The 19,333-nt window shown below is 39.5% G+C and overlaps 1 protein-coding gene across 1 annotated transcript; it reads left to right on the top strand.

The window, feature by feature from the left end:
• Nucleotides 1-815: 815 nt before the first annotated feature.
• Nucleotides 816-19,328, top strand: RAB4A (RAB4A, member RAS oncogene family). Its single transcript, XM_083856980.1, has 8 exons — nucleotides 816-935; nucleotides 8,831-8,911; nucleotides 10,060-10,174; nucleotides 11,350-11,412; nucleotides 12,986-13,140; nucleotides 14,111-14,206; nucleotides 15,738-15,898; nucleotides 17,196-19,328. Exons 1-7 carry the CDS (start codon nucleotides 905-907, stop codon nucleotides 15,851-15,853), a joined length of 657 nt encoding a protein of 218 aa, XP_083713106.1. The 5' UTR covers nucleotides 816-904; the 3' UTR covers nucleotides 15,854-15,898; nucleotides 17,196-19,328.
• The last annotated feature ends 5 nt before the right edge of the window (nucleotides 19,329-19,333 follow it).

Here is a 19,333-nt window from a genome sequence, read left to right as displayed (position 1 = left end):
ACCACCACCTCCCTGACCCCCTGCTCACTGATCCCTACTCACTGACCCCCTACTCACTGACCCCCTACTCACTGACCCTCTGCTCACTGCCCCCTGCTCACTGACCTCTGCTCACTGACCACCGCCTCACTGACCCCCTGCTCACTGACCACCACCTCCCTGACCCCCTGCTCACTGATCCCTACTCACTGACCCCCTGCTCACTGCCCCCTGCTCACTGACCCTCTGCTCACTGACCACTGCCTCACTGACCCCCCCGCCTCACTGACCCCCTGCTCAGCACGGGCCCCAGACCCAGAGAGCGGAACTGCGCCTGTGGGATAAGTACCGTGAGAAAGGAGAGGAATGACGAGCAAATAGGGGTTTGAGTAGTAATTAAAATAAAAGTTATATAATTTATAACCAAGGAACGCTGGTGCCTTTGCTTGTTAAAATGTATAAATAGCGAAACGTTCTGGTGACCGGGGAGCCAGCCTTTCCCGGCCCCTGCCTGGCTTTGGGATAGAGCCACGGGAACAGCGCCTCGGTGTGTGAGTTGGCGCAGCGCTCGCTCGGGTGACGGGCCCGTGTGGTGACCCCCTCCCCCGGGAGCCCGTTCCACCCGCCGCCTTCCCTGAGGGGAACCGGGGCGGGGCCGTCCCGGGCACGTGCGCCTTGTTTTGGGGGCGGGGCCTCCGGGGGCGGGGCCGCGGCCTCGAGCCGCCGCGCCTGCGCGGAGAGGCGGGGTGCGCGTGGGGTCCGGGCGCGCCTGCGCGGCGGCAGCGGCGCGGGGCGGGGCGGGGCGGGGCTGGGCCGAGCCGAGGCGGGCGCGGGCGGCGGGGCCTGTTGGGTTCCCTCCGCCGACAGCGCCGAGCCCGGGCGGGGCAGGCAGCGAGCAGCCGCGGCGGGGGCCAGCCCTCCCGGGATGTCGCAGAGTGCCATGTCCGAGACCTACGGTAGGAGCCGGGGGCGCGGTGAGGGGATCCCCCTCTCCTCCTCCTCTCCGGGGGAGCGGGCCCGGGGCCGGGCAGTGCCCCCTGAGGAGCGGGAAGGAGCCGGGGTGACGGGAGGGCTCCCCGCGCCGGGCGGGGCCTCTGCCCGCCGCTGCCCTGAGCCTCCCCGCCTGCCCCGCCCGGGGCTGCCCGGCCAGAGTCCTCCGAGTACTCCTTCAGGGTAAACAGGGACCGGCTCGGGCGCTGCTTGTTGCGGTCGGGGGAGTCCAGAAGGAAACTTGCAGTGCGTGTCCGCTGGGAGAAACTGCCCGTTCCTCCACTCGGGGATGGCGGGGCTTCTGCGGGTCAACTTAAGGTGTCGATCCTGTTGTCTTAGACGTGCAGGCGGCAAAAGGAATTGTTTGTGAGAGCGCGTTGTGAGGAAAAATATCAGTGGGTCTGTTGGTATGTTCCTGTGTTGGTATGTCCCATGGTTGTGTGAGTGCTCCTGTAGGAAAACATCCCATGGAGTAAGTCGGAGTGCAGACACTGACAGGGTGTGTCCAGTGCATCGCTGGGAAGCATCAAAGAGAAGTGAGGAGTCAAAGAGGCAGGCAGAGCCCGTATTGCTGGCTAGGTGAAGGAGATGAGAAACAACTGAATAGTATTAATTTATTTTCTGTATAATTTTACCTGAAACTCTGCTTTGAATAGATTTCTTTTCTACCCTTTCCATGCCATACAATTCTGTAATATTTTCCAGTATAAATATGCTGTTTTGCATATAAACATGTTCTAAAGCCGTGTAATGGGTTCATGGTCCGTGAGAGTAGAATCGGATTTGAATATGGAATAATTGAATAATCAAAGCAAAATTGGACACGACTCTGGAAACTGTTTTGGAGGTTGGGATGTCCATCAGGAGTAAGCCTGACCCTAACCCTGCCATGATTGTTTCTACTGTGTAACTCATTTTATTTTCAATACTGTAACCATCAGTGCTTGATGTTCTGTCCTGCTGGTCAGTGCTTCAGCGTACAGCAAATGCACAGAACCAAGGGGCAAAACAAGGCAAGAGTGTGGGGCAACCCTTGAAGTGCCAACATTAGGATACTCAAACCCTGCCTATTTTGTCCATCTGTTCTAGAAACATGTAAAACTTACATGTAGAAACCAGAGGGGTGTGCTTTGTCCATCTAGATTTGGGTTTAAACAAGTTCTGCATGCTCTGTACTCCTGTGATCTAGAACTGGGATCACTTTGGCTGTGCTTATGGTGGTCTCTGAACAAAAGAGTTGGTAGAAAACCAGAGATTACAGCATTTCAGTGGTGCTCCCCCTTTGATGCTGTAATACTGGGTAAGACAAACAGGTGATTGGTATCTTAAACCAGAACAATTAAACATTTTTTGCATTGTTCCAGTGATGCAGGATAGGGATAGTAAGCCCACTGGAGCTGTTGATACTTTCTGATTATTTTGGTATCCTAGAAAACAAGCCCTTGAAATGGAAGCTTTGTAGCTGTGGGTTGTTCCTGTTGTTTGTTTAATTCTTGTCTGATATATTACCTTGGAGTTTCCGTGTTTGTCCTGTGCACACACAGGCTACAAAAAATTCAGAGCTCGAATGCTTGAGAGTTCAAGTTCTAGAGAACACAGAAGAATAAAAGCTGTTACAGCATAAAATTTAACTAATGGCTCTACAATCTCTGACCATAACAGTAGTCACTAAATAATTTTGCACGTATGTAGGAGCCCCACTGACAGATCAAAGTTTGCAGTACCATGTGATTAAATTATGGATCTTGTGTGCTTGATGAACTCTCCGGATTTAATGTGCTCACTGTCCTAACAAAGAGGGGTTTGTTGCTGGCCAGCTGTCACAATGACTGTGGAGGATGGGAGAAGTATTAGGCCAGTTTCCCCCTGGTGGCTGAGACTAGGGGGCACTGGATCTCCCTCCTGGAATCCGTATAGTTTGTAAGTGCTTAGTCATGAATTAGATTTTGCCTGTCACCTGAATTGTGACCCATTCTAATTATGTAACCTCAGGTTTATATCCTTTACAGATAGGCTCAGAAAACTGGTTGGTGGTTGTGTTGGTGTTTTTCTTCCCGAAGTTATTTTGCTGTCTGACTGTTATATGACTTTAGTTTTGCTGTGAGGTTTCAACTTCTCTTTCTGTTGCAAGGTGGGTTATTTTTTTCAATATTGTTTCTCAATCCATAGGGAATAAAGAGCCTTTCCTCTGGCCACCACTGTTAATTTCATGTCTCCTGGTTTTTTTTCTTCCCTTAGTTTCTTCCTCTGTGTCAAATTCTGTTTTCTTTGAAGGCTTTCTGTTCACTCACTTTTCACAACTCATTCTGTCCATTGTTGAGATTCTTGTCTCTTCCCTCTTCTCAAATAAAGTTCTGCAGCTTCTCAGTCTTGACACTAAATTCTGCTTACAATTCATTTTTTCACTCCTGCAGATCTATTGCATCAGTTGTGTATCTTTTGTTCTTAGCTTTCTTATCTGTTCAATCATTTATGTGTCCGGTTCAATATCTATTCAATTCTTATGTGTTCAATTTATTTCCCATACAAAGTGCCAAAACCAAACCAAACATGAATACAAGATAACTCCATAAATTTTGGGATTGGGTTTAGAAAGAACATTTTCCTGCTGCTTTTGGGAGAAAAGGGTCATTCTTTTAGAAGTTTGACATTTAACATTGGAAACAGATCTCTTATTCATAGGAAAACTCTTTTCACTCAAGTTTTCTGAGCTGTAATGGCCTTTCTGTACATAATTGCCATATAACAACACACGCATGTTTTAGTTTTGCTTCCCAGTGCAAAATACACGTTTTTGTAGTAAATACAGACTGACAGAAAGTCACTTGTCCTTAATAAGTAAATGCAAAGCAACCTTTGGATTTTAAATGGTAGAAGGATGGAAGTTGTACGAGCATTGAATAAATGCAATGTGTAAAATTCAAGTTTCATCTCTTCACTGCTTAGTTCCTTGTGTTTTTTTCCACCAGCATCTACAAATCCCAATCTAGTCACATAAGTTTACCATTGGCAGGGGTTGTATAGTCTTTCCATCTATTTGAAAATAATTTTTTTTTGGTGTGGACAGTTTGATTCATCCTTTTCTCGCCATCCCATCCCCTGCCATTTACCTGATGGTATTTGTATTTATCACCCTGGTCTTCAGTTGGTTTCAAATCTGATTTTATTTCTTAGAGTGCATAGCTCTTTCACTTGTAAGGAAACAGAACTTGCCCTTTTGAAGCATTCTTTTTGCAGATTGGAATAGAGCCAGGTTGATCTGTTGCACCTGCTTATCTTGTTAACTTTCTGCTGGAGAAAGGAGTAAGCATTGGGAATAGCTCCTCCTTTCATTTAGAGGCAGCGTGTGCCAGTAGGAATGCTTCAGAGCACTCTTTCCTCCTGCCCTATGCCGTGAATGAGAGAGTTTCCAAAGGGTCAGCATTTGTGAATATAAATTCTACTCTATAGCAAGGAGTTGGGAGGATTTCAAACTGAGATTGGGGATATCATTTCGTCTCCCCCCTACCCTACTGTATTAGCAGTGTAAAGGAAACTGTTTAATTCTCATTGCATTTTAAAGACTAAGATACAGCATCTCAGAAGCTGCTTGACTATTTCTTCTGCTGGAGCAGACTTCAGTCAAAGGAGGAGGTTGCATGTCTGGGGGTGGTTGCCACATCAACCATCTGTTTTTGCTGGTGCTTGAGTCAAAGCCCACAATTGTCTCTCTTCTCCTTTCCCCTCAGCTCACACTGAACCACCACCCCCAAAAGAAAAGAAACAAACACAAAAGACATGATGTAATTTATGTAGTTTAACAGCTTGTGGTGCTGGTGCATTTTTAGGGTAAAGCCATAGTTTTATTCCTTTTTGCCTGTGCTAGAAAGTAAGTTTTATTTCCTGCACCCCCTACCCAGTTTGGGATCAGGTGATGCATGTAGCTCTCAGAGGGGAATAAGCTGATTCTTTACAATGCCTTATTTCCTTAAACAGCCATCCTGTGCTGCCTTTGATCTCCTTATAATTTCTGTAGTGCTTATTTTGTAACCTTTGTTCCCTTTAGCACAGAGTTCAGTTTTGATCCTAAATCCCTTCTGTATAAAGACGATCTTATTTAAAGGCAAAGTGCTTTAACTTTTCTAGACCTTTTCAGTAGCCAGCATGGCAGCAAGCATTTGTAACATCTGAATGATGTTTTCAGATTTTCTGTGAAGAAGGAACAACAGAATTCAAAAGAAAAGTTTCTCTAGGGTGACAGCGTTGGCAGCTGACTGGAATGCTGAAGCTCTGAGCTGCTTTGTCAATTGGAAAAAAAAAAGGAGATTAATAAAAAGCAATGAAATGAAGTGAACTCCTCTGGGAAGAGGACACCAAAAAGAAAAACTAGAGCAATTAAGCAGTAGTGCAAACACTAGAATGTGAGTTGCATTTGCTGAAGTTGCTGAGAATGAATATATAGTCTGAGTCCACAGTGATGGTCTAAAAGAAGCTGTCTGCCCAATCCCATTTGATATCTGTGCTTCCAAACTGTGCTAAATTTTACATACATCTGTACACTTCAAAGAGAAAACTTTTCATGTCCTAAATCATGTGCTAAAATAAGTAATGAAAATGTAGTTGATGTGGTACCAGTTGTCATACAGAAAGACATTATAAGAAAGAAGTTGCAGAATAACAAGATGAAAAATGTTCTCCCTGTTCTTACCTGGTATTACCTTATTTGTCAATATGCTATGAACTTAAAAGTTTGTTAAATCTTGATTTTTTTAACATTTGATATTTGCAAAGACTTTTTCCTTCCTTGCAGTTGATTAAATGTGTAGAGTATTCCATATTTCCTGAACCATGTTATCCAGTGCTCATGGATAAACTAATAATATAAGCCTAAAAGCTTTTTGGCAGTTCAAACAATTTACATAAAATTAGAGTTTGAAATGGTAGAAGCATGGTTATATTTGTGAGTGTAACAGTGTCTTTGGCTTTACCTGTGTTTGGAAACATTACAACCTTTGGTGCAGAAAGATTGAATTTTTTTTGTTTGCTTTTGTTAGAAGACTAACATTTTCATTTTTTGTGGGATAAAAGACATTTCTCTTAGTTTTGTGGAATAAAACACATTTCTCTTACTTTCATACTGTGGAAGAAGTGAATTGTAACTAGTTTCAAGTTTCATCTTAAAAAGCCCATTTGCTATTTTGTCAGATGGAAATTTATTTTTTGTCTACTAAGTAAGCAAGCATTGAACTGGCATCCAAGTGATTTATTTGTAGGAGAGATTCCCTCTTAAATTTGTCTGGCACAATAGAATCTTGAAGGAATTAGGAGCCTATTATGAAGCTCTGCTAAAATATATTATCAATTTAAAGACACGAATATAAGATCCTCAAATAGCACTGTTGCTTTCAGAGCAAAATATAAAGCACCTCAATTAAAAACACCTCAGGCAAAAATACAGTTCTGTTCTGATGCTCTTCCAGAGCAGTCCCTGGCAGTGACTTGGTTGTCCCAAGGCCTGAGTGTCCTGCAGCCTGTCTGTGCAGAGGGGAGGGTGTGTTAAATGTGCTGCTCACTGTGGGTTTGTGCTTTGCACAGATACACCTCCCTGAGCCACATTTGACAGGCAGGGCTTGCAGTTACAGTGCAGATTAGTGGGGGAATATTTGGTTTTAGTCTTTCCCTGGTTTAGGTTCGCAGTAGCTGTTGTATTATTGGCAATAACACGAGTCTTCTGTGGGGAAAAAAAAGGAAGGTGAACTTGAATTTTAGAATTGTTTTTAAGGAGAAAATCTGACAAACAGCATTCACCAGTTACAAAGTAGAAGGAGTTTTAATTGGATTCAGATTTGTGTTTGGAAAAATGACAGAATCAGAAACAGATTATTTTAATTGTGTCTGTGTCTCAGAATATCTTGAGGTACTCTGAAAGTGGTAAAACCAGTGAGACTGTGCACACACACTCACAAAGTAGTTTAATATACAAAATGGTGTAAAAGGCAGCTAACCAGTGATATTTGATCCATAAAAATTGAAACTTGGCTTTCTTGGAGATGAATTTTTTCTTAACTTAATGCTTTGGGCTGTTTATGATATCTGCATTTCACACAGACAGTGAAGACTTGATAGAGTGAAGGGTTCTCAGCTTCAGCGTGTTTTGCAGTTGAGATGACATGAAGGGCCCTTCTTTAGAGGGTTTACACAAAATTTTCACAACCTGAAGGAAAATCCTTTTTGTAACTTTTTTTTTTTAATCGAGAAAGCATGAGCAGCTGGGTGGGGGCGTGACAAATGAGAGGCTTTTGGAACAGAAAGCCTTGAGCATGTAAATGGTCATATTTGTGAGCAAGAAACAACCACCTTCTGAGGAGGGTAGAATTCAGAATCTAGTCCGAGCCTGTTACAGCATTCGAAACAAGAAGAGCAAAATGTAAAAAAGCAAAAACCCTTAGTAAAACATTATCTGATTTTAAATATAAATAAAATCCAGACGACAGGTGAAGATGAAGAATGTTAGACATTTCCAGGACTCATAGCCCTGTATTTTTAACAGTGGGAATCTTTGAGAAACTTGCTTGTTCCTTTATGCCATTGCTAGGGAGTGTTTATGATTTACCAAAACAAGTAACTCCTTCATGGAATGGAATGCACACATAGATTTGTGTGCATCTTAAATTAGATTTTTGAAACTAAGTACTCAAATGAGGTCTTGGTAGAGGATTTTGTCAGTTCTTTGTCTTACTTAGCATAATGTAGTTTTCTTTTTATTCTGCCGTCCCCTGGGCCAATACCCACATAGCCCACTTGACAGCTTTGAACGCTCTTAACAAAATTAGTGTTTTTATTTTTGTTGATATTGCAAACTTTATCATTTTCCTTGCATGCTTACTAGATGTCTTCTGGAGACCTGCTCTGCTTCTTAGAGAAACTGTGCAATACTGAGTAAAAAATCTGCTGCTGATAGAAAAATAAATAGGGAATCTTGCATGAGCTGTAAAGGTTGCCTTGGTGGCAGTGTGTTAGGGGAAGCAGTTGTAAAATTTCTAATCAGTTTATCGTTTTTAAGAGCAGTAAGACAGGGAAGATTTCTTTGGTCTTTAGCAAAACTGAAAGCAGATTTGTGGTGGTAGCATTAAAGCATTTTATGTAACTGTTAAAACAATAGAAATGGGCTGTAAATCTTGGATACATGTATTACCAATGAACATTGATATAAATGGCTCATAAATAGGTAACAGAAATACATGTATATTAATTCAACATGTGGAAGAAATGTCAAACTAGGCATCCCAGAATAAAAATTACTTCTGCCCTCTAAATTTTGCAGTGAAATACTGTGGTTGTCCCAGCTGTACAAGGATTAAAAACAAAGTATGAGCATTAAACTGTTAATACAGAAATTCAAATTAATGTAAATATTAAAAAAAAAAAAAAAAAAAAAAAAAAAAAAAAAAAAAAAAAACCAAAACTGAACAACCACCCCTCTCTGGAATTGCAGATTTTGAGGAATGATATCATTATACATTTGTGTTGACTCTAGTTAATAGCTTACACACTCTTCAAACACATTACTGGAATACAAGCCAACCATTTACCTGTGATTCAGCCTATTTTAACTGAACTCAGATCCAGCTATTTCTGTTTTGTTTTATCTTTCTTCTCTCTCCATAAAGAAGAATTCTTAATTCTTGCTGTGTAACGTCACTGTCACAGACATGGATAATTCTTCAGATTTATTGCTATTTTGCTGATTTCGTCATCTATTCCCTTCTGTTTGAAATAACAGCTACAAGAGAATAGCTGGCTTGTGAGCTTGGTCTTGTAACAAAAATGTAAATCCATACTAAAATTTAACATTTTTTTCTCTTTTTCTTTCAATCTTCAGATTTCCTGTTTAAGTTCTTGGTGATAGGAAATGCTGGAACTGGAAAATCCTGTTTGCTACACCAATTTATTGAAAAGAAATGTAAGTACATGTGAAGGACAGTAAGAGTTCTCCACTGCCCTGTACCACAGGTAAAAGCTCTGCCTGCATGAGTTGCTGGTATTGGTATGGAGGCTCCCCTAATTCTCTTATGTATGTAGGTGAGGACTTCAGTGAAGAATTATGTTCAGAACCATGCTGTAAATTCTTATTGCAAACTGTTTGTCTTTAATCTAAGGCCTAATATGGAGAATTATTCTCTGTTACTCTCAAATAAATATAGTAAGATGTTGGTGAAAATACAGACTTACTTTCTGTGAGAGTAAAATTTGCAGCTACAAGATTCCCTAGATATATAGTAGAGACTTGGATCTTTTAGAAAAAATAATGAAAGAAAAGTTGAATTGCGTGAGTAGATTTAGAAAGCCTGTAGCATCTTTCAAAATAAATAGTAACTCTGTTTTCTTTACTAAGGACTGTGCTCTGTGATAAATAGTGATAGAGATTCAATTGTGAATATTATTCAGAGATGAGCAGATAACATGAAAGGAAAATTTCTGTTGGATTGTACATTTGGCATCAAGATTAAACAAAAATAATAAAAGCAATATGCATTTAGAAACCTTTATAAATCTAAGGTGACTGTTGTCTTTCTCAACCCAACAGTAATTCACCTTATCTCTTGAGGAATACTTAAGGATGATGATGTGTAAGCACTAAGGAACATGGCTTGACTCTGAGTGAACTTGAAACAAGCCCTTGCTTCTAGTAAGAGCAGCTGTAAATTGCTGAGATTCTGTGATATCAACAGCATACATAAAGCAAATATCTTAACTCTGTGCAATAAAGAAGAATTGACTGTGTGTATTCCTATGAATTTTAATTTTAAATGGCATCAAAGTATTAGAAGACACAGTTGGAAAAAAGTGTACAAAAAGTATCTTGCTACTTATTAAAGTGAACTGGAAATGATTTAAAGCAGGCCTCTCTAGTAGTAAGTTTAAACTGATTAAACAACATTCATTTCTGTGTGGTGGCAGTGAGTTTATGAGCAGCCCTGATTTTGATGGTTCAGGAAGTTTGTAATTTGAACACTGAGGAGTTTTGATAATACCTAAATTATTTTATGTAAAAATGATTCACTCTAAATGTTCTTCAAATAAGTTTTGTTTTCTTTCTTTTTTTTGTAGTCAAAGATGACTCCAATCATACTATAGGAGTGGAATTCGGTTCAAAGATCATAAATGTTGGTGGTAAATATGTGAAACTGCAGATATGGGATACAGCAGGGCAAGAACGGTTCAGGTACATTTTTCAGCCATTTTATTAAGTGTTACTATAATTGCTGCTCTGAGTGGTGGATATTGTTAATCTCTGCTTGTAAGCAGGCAAAGCTATTTGGTCAGTAGAATTGTTTGTCTGCTTTCATGTTAACCTTCCAACCTGGACACAGTGACACAGTGACATCAATTTTGGTAGAGCAATGCTGCCTTGCAGGATCTGAGTTTCTACCCCTTCTTTCACTGGGTATTTTCTGTTAAGGTATATGAGTGGAATAGATGACCAAAATCTTGCTCACCAGCCGAATTCATAGTTGTTTTTTAACTAAGAATATGCACATAATTCTATGTTTAAGAGACCTTCTATTGGTTGGAATAAGTAAGTGTCAGGAAGCTGTAAGCTGTTCAAAATCTGCATGAAAGCAATTGCACAGTATAATTATATACAGTTTTATTAGAGAAGAAAGAAATCAGTCAAATTCATTTGGGTAAATACATTTCTAGAAATACTGAGATATCCTAAGTTTCTTAGAGAAAAAATCAATCAATTGTCAGCTTATAAAAACTAGTGTGCTTTTAATGCTGTATTTTAACAGTGTTCTACATCTGAGGCATTGATCAAACTTCATAAAAATATAATGGATTCCTGGGTACATTCACCATCAAATAGGACATTCATTTTTTTAATATGTTTTGGGGGAGCGTGGAGTGTGTGTCTGAGGTCTCTTTGTTTTGGGAGAGGGCTTGGTTAACAAAGGTGATGGTAGAAGTCTGAGTAATGGGCAGCAATCCAGGTAAATGTCTTCTATCAGACAAGTCCTTTGGCTATGCTTCTGACTGAATAAAGCTGGGCTGTGATTTGTAGTCTTCATTAATGAGGTCTCTTCAGCGTGTTGGCCAGTTATCAGCCTCCAGTTCTGTATCTGGTCATGTATTATGATGATTTGTATACCTTCAGCACCACAGGGGTCATAATGGACTTTGAGAATCCTTGTACAGCTATATTTAATCAAAGTGCTTCATCAGAATCCTAGTTGTAATTAGTCTGCTGCTGCACAGCTGATAATGTTGTCTAAAAAACATGTTTTGTTTCAAATATCTAAATAAGAATTCTGTTTCATAATACTGATTGTGTTATATTAACCCAGATTTTAAACAGTGAAGGCACTACAGAAATAAATATTTGTAATTCTATTTCAGGTCTGTAACGAGGAGTTACTACAGAGGGGCTGCAGGTGCTTTGCTTGTCTATGATATAACCAGGTAAGAAAACCAGCAGCTCTTTTGCTCATAGACTGCCAGATCCAATTAATGCACAATGATTCCTCCCCAAGTACCCAATGCTCTACTTGAGATGGGGCAGGAAGAAAAGAAAGTAAGTAAAAGAAGTATTTCTGTTTCAGTGCATATTTAAGCTTTGGAACTTGCTTACATGAGATATTGTGAATGTCAAATGTGAACAGTCCTAAAGGGTTACACAAATCTGTGGGGATCAGGCAGCTGATCTAATAATGGTGGACTACATGCAGCCACTGGCTCAGCAAGCCTTTCCACAGAAACAAGAGCATACTTCAGCCACCCTTAAGCAAGGTGGTGCACCCTTTCTTGTGGAAACTGCTGATTAGTGTGCTGGGATAGAAGTCATCCTCTGGAGAATCTAGCTCTGCCTACACATTCTTTAACTATAGGCCAGAATTCTGTTCATCTCTGCATCTTTCTATATTTTAATATTATAGGCAGCCAGTAAAACACCTTACCATTACACATGTTCACATTTTTCCTGCCACCATTGACTGATATTTGTCAGATGAGTTTTGGGTTGGTCAGTGGTGGTTCACTAGGTTGTTACTTGTTGTTCTGTGAGTGAAGGGTTCTCTCAGCAGGCTTTGAAATCTGTTCTGTGCTTAAGATCAGCTGGAGTCATCTGTCAGTCTTACTGCTTGAAAGCTTTCTCCCTCAGCACTGCTACAATGGCAAGTGATGTGTGCAGGGAGATCAGGACTTCTGCACAACTAACCAATATGATTAAGCAGAAGCCATTTATTGTTTACCTTAAGCTATATTTACACATTCTAAAACTAATGTTCACACGATCACGGATCACTTGGTTGGTGCCTTTATCTTGTCCACATGTTTAGTCTGCACCTTTCAGGAAATATGACTGGTTACAGTCCAGTGCTTCATGACCCTCCTTTATCTAGTTTTTGCAGTCTTGGTATTCTGTTCCTTAGCCTCTTCTTTCTTATTTTAGAACAGTTTATGTCTTAGTAACCTTGGCGAATTCCAGAGGGTTCTGATAAGATGACTAAAGACAGTTTGGCTGGGGCACACTGTGGCCTGAGCTGTTCAAATACATTGCTGCACAGGGTGACTGCCTGCAGTGTAGGTCCTGACACTGGTGTGAAATTTCAGGCACACACATCTACACAAGCCTTGTAAATTCTTACAATTCTACTGCTAATTCAAGTATCAGTTGAATTCCATGTGGAACAATATCTCGTTCTGTTATCCCAAAATGTCATGCACAAAAGTTGAAACTAGATAAGAACTTAAAATCTTAGCTTTTCACATTAACACAGTATTTTATAGTGGTGTGTTTAGTGTTTATATATTGTGATTAATTTAATTTTGATTTTTCAATGCTCAAGCTCTTAAATAGTTTCATGAAGGAATTTGATAATCTTCCCTGTTCATCACTGGCATACTGAGATGTGTAGGTGCCTTGCCTGACTACCAGCAGTTTGTTTGCCACAAACACAGATTTGCTGTCTGAGTTTTGGTGATCTGTTCACGAGAAAGGGGTGTGTCTTAATAAAGGATTTCATTTCCTGCACAGCCGGGAAACCTACAATGCACTTACTAATTGGTTGACGGATGCAAGAATGTTAGCAAGTCAAAATATTGTGATAATACTGTGTGGAAACAAAAAGGATCTTGATGCAGATCGTGAAGTCACTTTTTTAGAAGCATCCCGGTTTGCACAGGAAAATGGTGAGTAGTACAAAACCTTCTTGTAGCATTCAAAGACTCATAATGCTTCAAATCATTTACATTTTTGTGCAGTTAGGCTGTACTTTGTACCTTGTCTACAGAAAAGAGTTCTGTCAGTACCTGAGGCCTAGAGAGGCAGTGCCTGCAGTGAAAACTACATGTACTACCTAAGTCTCATTACCTGTGGTTCTTCTACTCACAGCTGCTCCTTTAAGAATACCCTCTATGTGGAGATATATTCTGTAGGAAATATAATACAACTTCAGGTATTGCCTTGCCTCCAAACAGCTGAGGAGTAAATGAAGGACATGAATTCCCATTTTTCAGCATCCTAAAGACTGTAGATAATAGACAAAGTTGTATGGGGTGTGCTGCAGTTTGAAGCAATGAATTTCACTCATTGAAAACTGAGTTCAGTTTCAGTTCAGCAGGGCACAGATCCAGACAACCATTACCTGGTCTGTAGTATTCAGAATTTCCAGCCTGAGGACATGATTCTATGTCAGCTAAAGCCAGTCTTGATCTGAGCTTCTGTGCTGCTGTCCTGCCATCAGCAAAATCTAGTTTTGCTCTTATAAATCAATTGAAGTCTTTTCTACCAACTCTGGTTACTGGCTTTGCTTTTGCATATAACCTCTACTGAATGGGAAATTGTATGAAGTTTGGTTCCAAGCTCAGTTTTGCATGCACAGCCCAGGTTATCTTTGGATTCCAGCTTTCCAGGGTGCTTGAGTAAATTTTAGAGGATGTTTTCTGTGGGTTTGCCATCAAAAGATTGTTTTTCTGGACCATGCTTTTTGACTGTAAAAATATTTTTATTGCTCCTAGCTTTCATGCTTTGAACTACTATACCTGGTATTCCAGACTTGTTTTGAGGAGATATATATATATATATATATAGATATAGATATAGATATAGATATAGATATAGATATTTTTTTTTTAATTTATTTTTGTGTGTCAAATGCAGAGCTGATGTTCTTGGAAACAAGTGCTCTAACAGGGGAAAATGTTGAAGAGGCCTTTGTACAGTGTGCAAGAAAAATACTCAATAAAATTGAATCAGGTAAATTAAGCTTTATATTTGTAAAATCCTTTCTTTTATCTGAAGGTTAGTAAAAGTGCACATGGAAATATCACCATTCAACATCCTCTAATAGAATTAAAGCAACAAACCCCCAAATTTCATTCTGGTAAAAAACCCTATTTGCTTTATAGCTGCTTCTCATATGCTTTAATAGGGATGGATGTCTAAGTGGGAGCTGTATATCCAGAAAAAGGTGGTGAATTGTGTGTGATGTTTACCTTAACAGTCAGGTCTGAGCGTAGGTTCTGTGTTCTGTGGGTTGCTGCATCCCTGCAAATACCAAGCCTGACATTAGACAGTTTTTGTAGTCCAGAATAAAAACCTAATATCAGGGCAGTCATAACTTTAAATTCTGCTTCTCATATGTAACAGGAAATGCAGTCAAAAGAGTATGAACAGTAATACTAAAAATTTCAAGGATGTTTCCTAGCAACCGTTTCTCTGAAGTGACCTTCCTGCCTCTCAGTTGAAATCATTTTTACTTTTGCAGATCTAGAAATATACCAGAAGCTTCTCAACACAAGTGGGCAGGTTTCTGCTGGAGACAGGCTTCTGTGTGTTAGGTGTCATTACAGCTAATTTGCATTCCAATTTTTCTCTTTCCTAGCTGCTTGATATCTTTAAAGTTTTAAGTAGTGGCCATACTGAAAAGTCTGTATCGGATCCTAATCACGTTTGCAGTGCCAAATAGAAATTTTTAGATGAAAATAACATTATATTTTAATAGGAATTATCTGATTAGTGCATCAAATCAGTGCAAAACAGCTTTCATTTTAAACAAACAAACAAAACAAACCTAAACAAACCCAAAACCCAAATGAAAAAGCAATGTATAGCTAGTTTCTCATGAAACTGTAGTTTGATGAGTGCTTTAAAGAGGTATTGCCACCACAGAATTACATCTTATATTCTGTGAACTGCTCCTGGCTTTTTTGTGCCACATCCACTGAACCATGTGAAAATGGAGACTGTATGGAACTTATGGAGGTGTCTCTTGGCCAGACCACTACACAGCTGTAAGAAGTTCAGTTCTGAAGGCACAGGGTATGAAGTAGGCAGAAATGGATACCAGAAGTTGGAAAGGTTGATGATTTTCCCTGGGGGGCAGTTCTTTTTGGAATCCTTCTATCAGATTAATCCGTTTTTGTTTGGCTTGGTATCTACAGGACTATTTTCTTTGCTTATGAGCATCTGAAAGCAGGATGTTTTTAACTATATTCACAGAAAACATTTTGGACATTTCTGTTGGAGGTAGTGCAAATGCATTTCTTGCTTGCAGCCTACCTCTGGGACTTATTGCTTTGTCATCATGATCAAGGGCATATGGTTGAATTAGAGGAGAAAATGATTCAGGTTTGAAATGCCTAAAAGTAGACAGAATTGAGATAATCTCTCCATAAATAGATGAGAATATAATTATTAATTTTTCAAAATCTACTGTTAACGAGTTATTTGGACTATATTATTTGCACATGATCTATGTTCTTGTGACCATTTTGTTTCTCATCAGGAGAATTGGATCCAGAAAGAATGGGCTCAGGTATTCAGTATGGAGATGCTGCCTTGAGACAGCTGAGATCACCACGCAGAGCACAAGCACAAAGTGCTCAAGAATGCGGGTGTTAGAGAAACAAAACACAAAATCCCGAATACTTACTTTAGATACAGAAGGTAAGGCTGCAAAATCTTGGGATGGTGGGCAAATTAGCATATTTGATAAATGTGCTGTATTGGGTGCTTGGCTTTTTTCACAGTTAGCCTGTAAAGTTACAGAGAGTCTCTTGAAATAATGCACAGTGGAACGGATTGGTGGTTTTATACTTGAGGTTTTCTTCTGTCATCTGCTGGGAATACTAGTGCTCTGACTGAAGTATTTCTCAATCTGAGTAATGCTGTGGAATACATGTTCAAATTCTCTATTCCTGAATTTCATTATAGGCCTAATAGCCACCTAATGCACTGTAGAGAAAGTGAATCAGTTCTGTTTCATTGGGAACAAACAATAGTAGAAGTAAGCATTCACAAAATGTATGGTACAGTATCTTGTCCTAAACTATTATGCAGTCTTTTCTGAAAATGAGGCTTAAACACTGAGACTGAAAAATAAAAGATAACACTAAATTTCAAACTTCCACTGACTTTCTTGCCCCTACCTAAAAGCAGCCTGAAGTTATTCTAATTCCTGTCTGCTATTAGCAGAAATGCAAACAAGAGAATACTAGTATTTGCTGCTTAAGCAGTATTGTCATCTAAAGTAGTTCTTCTTGGGCTGTTGCAGCATAGGAAACAAGTGTGCAGTGTTCTATAGTTCTTCCAAAGATGATGTGCAGAGAAAGTGAGGAAAGAATTTTTCCCTTTAGCAGTTGTAGGGGAAGAGACATACAAGTCACATAAACTCCTGAGAACAGCTCTGTGGTTAGTCTTTCTTATAAACACTTGTCCTTAAGACACTTCTCAATAGTCACTGGATTTTACATAACTCCTTGCAGCATACAGTGGCTCTTAGGACAGTCCTTTCTCCCTGTGTAGTTAATTATTCTGCTATAATTAATCCTTATTTCTCTAATACAAGGACAGTGATATCAAATAAGTACTGCAGGCATAGCTACTGCATCACTTTTACTCTATTCATTCATCAGCTTGAGCAGTGCACATAGCAGAAGCTTTATGGAAAATTAAATAAAGCAGCACATAATTCTACATTCTCATTATTTTTTTTTCTCCTGTGTTCTGGGAGCTTAGCTCCCAATTAAAGCCCAGAATTTTAAATAATGGATAGGAATCCTTGAACTGCTTTCCTCCTCTAAAATGTCATTTTTCAACTAAGAGACTGCTAGAAAAGGGCTTTAATTTTGTTCAGCTCTGGTATGGCTCTACAGAAATGAATATTTATTGATCTTCTTTCAAGAGCTGAGTTTTCAGATTGAGCAGATACGGGTAATTAATGAAGTTCTTACGTATTTTACAGCTGTCCTTGCAAATGGTGTTTGAAGAAACAGAAAAGCTTGAAGGCTATGCAGTTTTTAAAAACATCTTTCCACTATCTACAGTCAAAGCAGAGCACTGCTGACAGAAAGGTGTCCTGTGGTAGGGGGGCAGGAATGTGCACAACACACAAGTCTGCAAAGCAAACTGGATAGTTTGGTGGACAATATTAAGGCTCATACCTGTATGTAAATGTTTTCCATTACCTGTTTTTGTTCTTTCACCTCTAGTTTAAAGCATTGCAATGTACTGTAAATAATGTAACAGTAAATTTACAAAGCATGGTATACTTATGTATGCTATTAGAATGTTGCACTATAAGCAGTTTAATATTTTATTTTTTTATCATATAAACAAATTTAACTGAGGTAGGCTTTGTCACGTTTGTTTGTTGCACAATAGTTTGTATTTACAACCTGAATTATAAAACCACTGGCAACTGTCAGTGAGAGGTTGTTGGTTTATTTTTTCCTACTCAGTTTGCCACATTCTAACAAGCTGTTGACAGGATCAATTCTTCATGTGTGGTTATGACCTGTACTTCTGGGATCCTGATATGTGAAGTTGGAAAAGGCAAGTTAAAGCACAAGAACAGAGCAAGAATACTACACTGAGCTATACCATCTTTCATAAAATTAGAGTTCTGTTTATTCCCTTTGTCCTCACATTTTTGGTTCAAATGGATGCTTATCTGAAAAGTATGCACCTTAGGTTGTCTCTGAATTAAATGGAATTAAGCATGCTTTGTACTTGAAAAGCCTGGGTTTAGGTTTATAAAGGCTGTTGGGTCCAAAATCTTTCATGTTAAGTCACTCCTCTGATTGTTGTATTTAGGATTGGATTTGTTACAGAACTGGTAACAATTATTCCCAATGATATTCTCTTCCTGGTAAGAGTGTGGAGTGTTTTTTTGAAGCAGCACAACTGTCAAGAACATCAAAGAACTCCAAAGAAACTTACCTGTCTTTAATCCTCGCTCAGTTCAGTTTGGCTTTCAGAACTGCAAATACTTAACAAAAGCAAGTCCTCTGGAGTAGGATGTGGGATGGAGCTGTCTCCTCCACCAGTCCAAATATCCAGTTATTAATTGGGATGTGTTGTCCACCAGAGCTGAGGAGGGTACTAGTCCCCAAACCAGTTCTGGAACGCTGGGAAAAGACAAGGTATTGGGTAGTCTGTTCCACCACACACCATTCCGTAACCCAATCAGGTTTCTTGGCGCACTGACAAAAGCTGAGCACAAGCAGAGCTGAAGGTTGTTCTCGTGTCACTGTTAGAGTGGTGGAAGGGGTGTTGGCTACTGATCAAAACCTCTTTCCCTTATTAGAGTAGCAGTTGAAAGGAGCAGAGGACTGTTGCTTATAAATAGAAATTTCAGGGGTTTCTCACAGGGATTTTCTTCTACTTCTTTCTGTCCCTTTTACATACAAGGCCTCTTTTATACTTGGTTCTTAGGATCATTTTGGTTAACTGTCTCTGGTTTAAAAAGCAGTAAGCAGTTTTGTTATTTCAGTAACTGTCTTAAAGATGTCCCTTCCTCCCTGGAAGGAAAGTATAGTGTCATTATAATGAGTTTGGACATGTTTTTACCATTTTTTAATGTATACTCTCACTGTATACACATTAACCTGGTTAATGTGCATGTTTTATAGTATCTCAACCTTTTATGCTGCATATCTTGCTGACATTCTAAAAAGAAATTTTCTAAAATTGCAGCTCCTTAGAGAAATACTGTTGGAAGCAATAGCTCTCAGCAGTTCAAACTCTATTGTTTACTGTTTACTCTGAGGGTCTTTTATTTCTAAAAATAAACATCATGCCAGTATCAGCCCTGGAGTAGATTTCAAGCTTTAGCATTATAGTTGACACAGCAAACCAAACCTAGCTCACATGAACAGTAAGTCATAAATAGGCTATGTATGTTTTTAGGGTAAAATTCTTACTTTACCAAAGCAAGAGGGGTGGGAGTTTTACATGAAATACCACCAGGTACCTATATCTGAGGTTTCATTGGATGTGGAGCTTCAGCTGACCAGCCCATTAAGAGATTTAAATGTCTTATTAAAGCCTATGTCTTGCCTTTTAATGAGTCTGTTGGCCTATGCTATTTCATTTAATGCT

Source organism: Zosterops lateralis (genome assembly GCF_965231275.1).
Source record: "Zosterops lateralis genome assembly, chromosome: 3".
Taxonomy (NCBI): domain Eukaryota; kingdom Metazoa; phylum Chordata; class Aves; order Passeriformes; family Zosteropidae; genus Zosterops; species Zosterops lateralis.
Note: the sequence above shows the minus strand (reverse complement) of the source record. Positions and strands in the feature narration are given on the sequence as shown.

Excerpts from the sequence above, each read along its gene's own strand:
- RAB4A (XM_083856980.1), top strand. The coding sequence starts at position 905 with ATGTCGCAGAGTGCCATGTCCGAGACCTACG. Across the intron at positions 8,912-10,059 it reads CCAATTTATTGAAAAGAAAT|TCAAAGATGACTCCAATCAT; the intron begins GTAAGTACATGT and ends TTTTTTTTGTAG. Across the intron at positions 14,207-15,737 it reads ACTCAATAAAATTGAATCAG|GAGAATTGGATCCAGAAAGA; the intron begins GTAAATTAAGCT and ends GTTTCTCATCAG.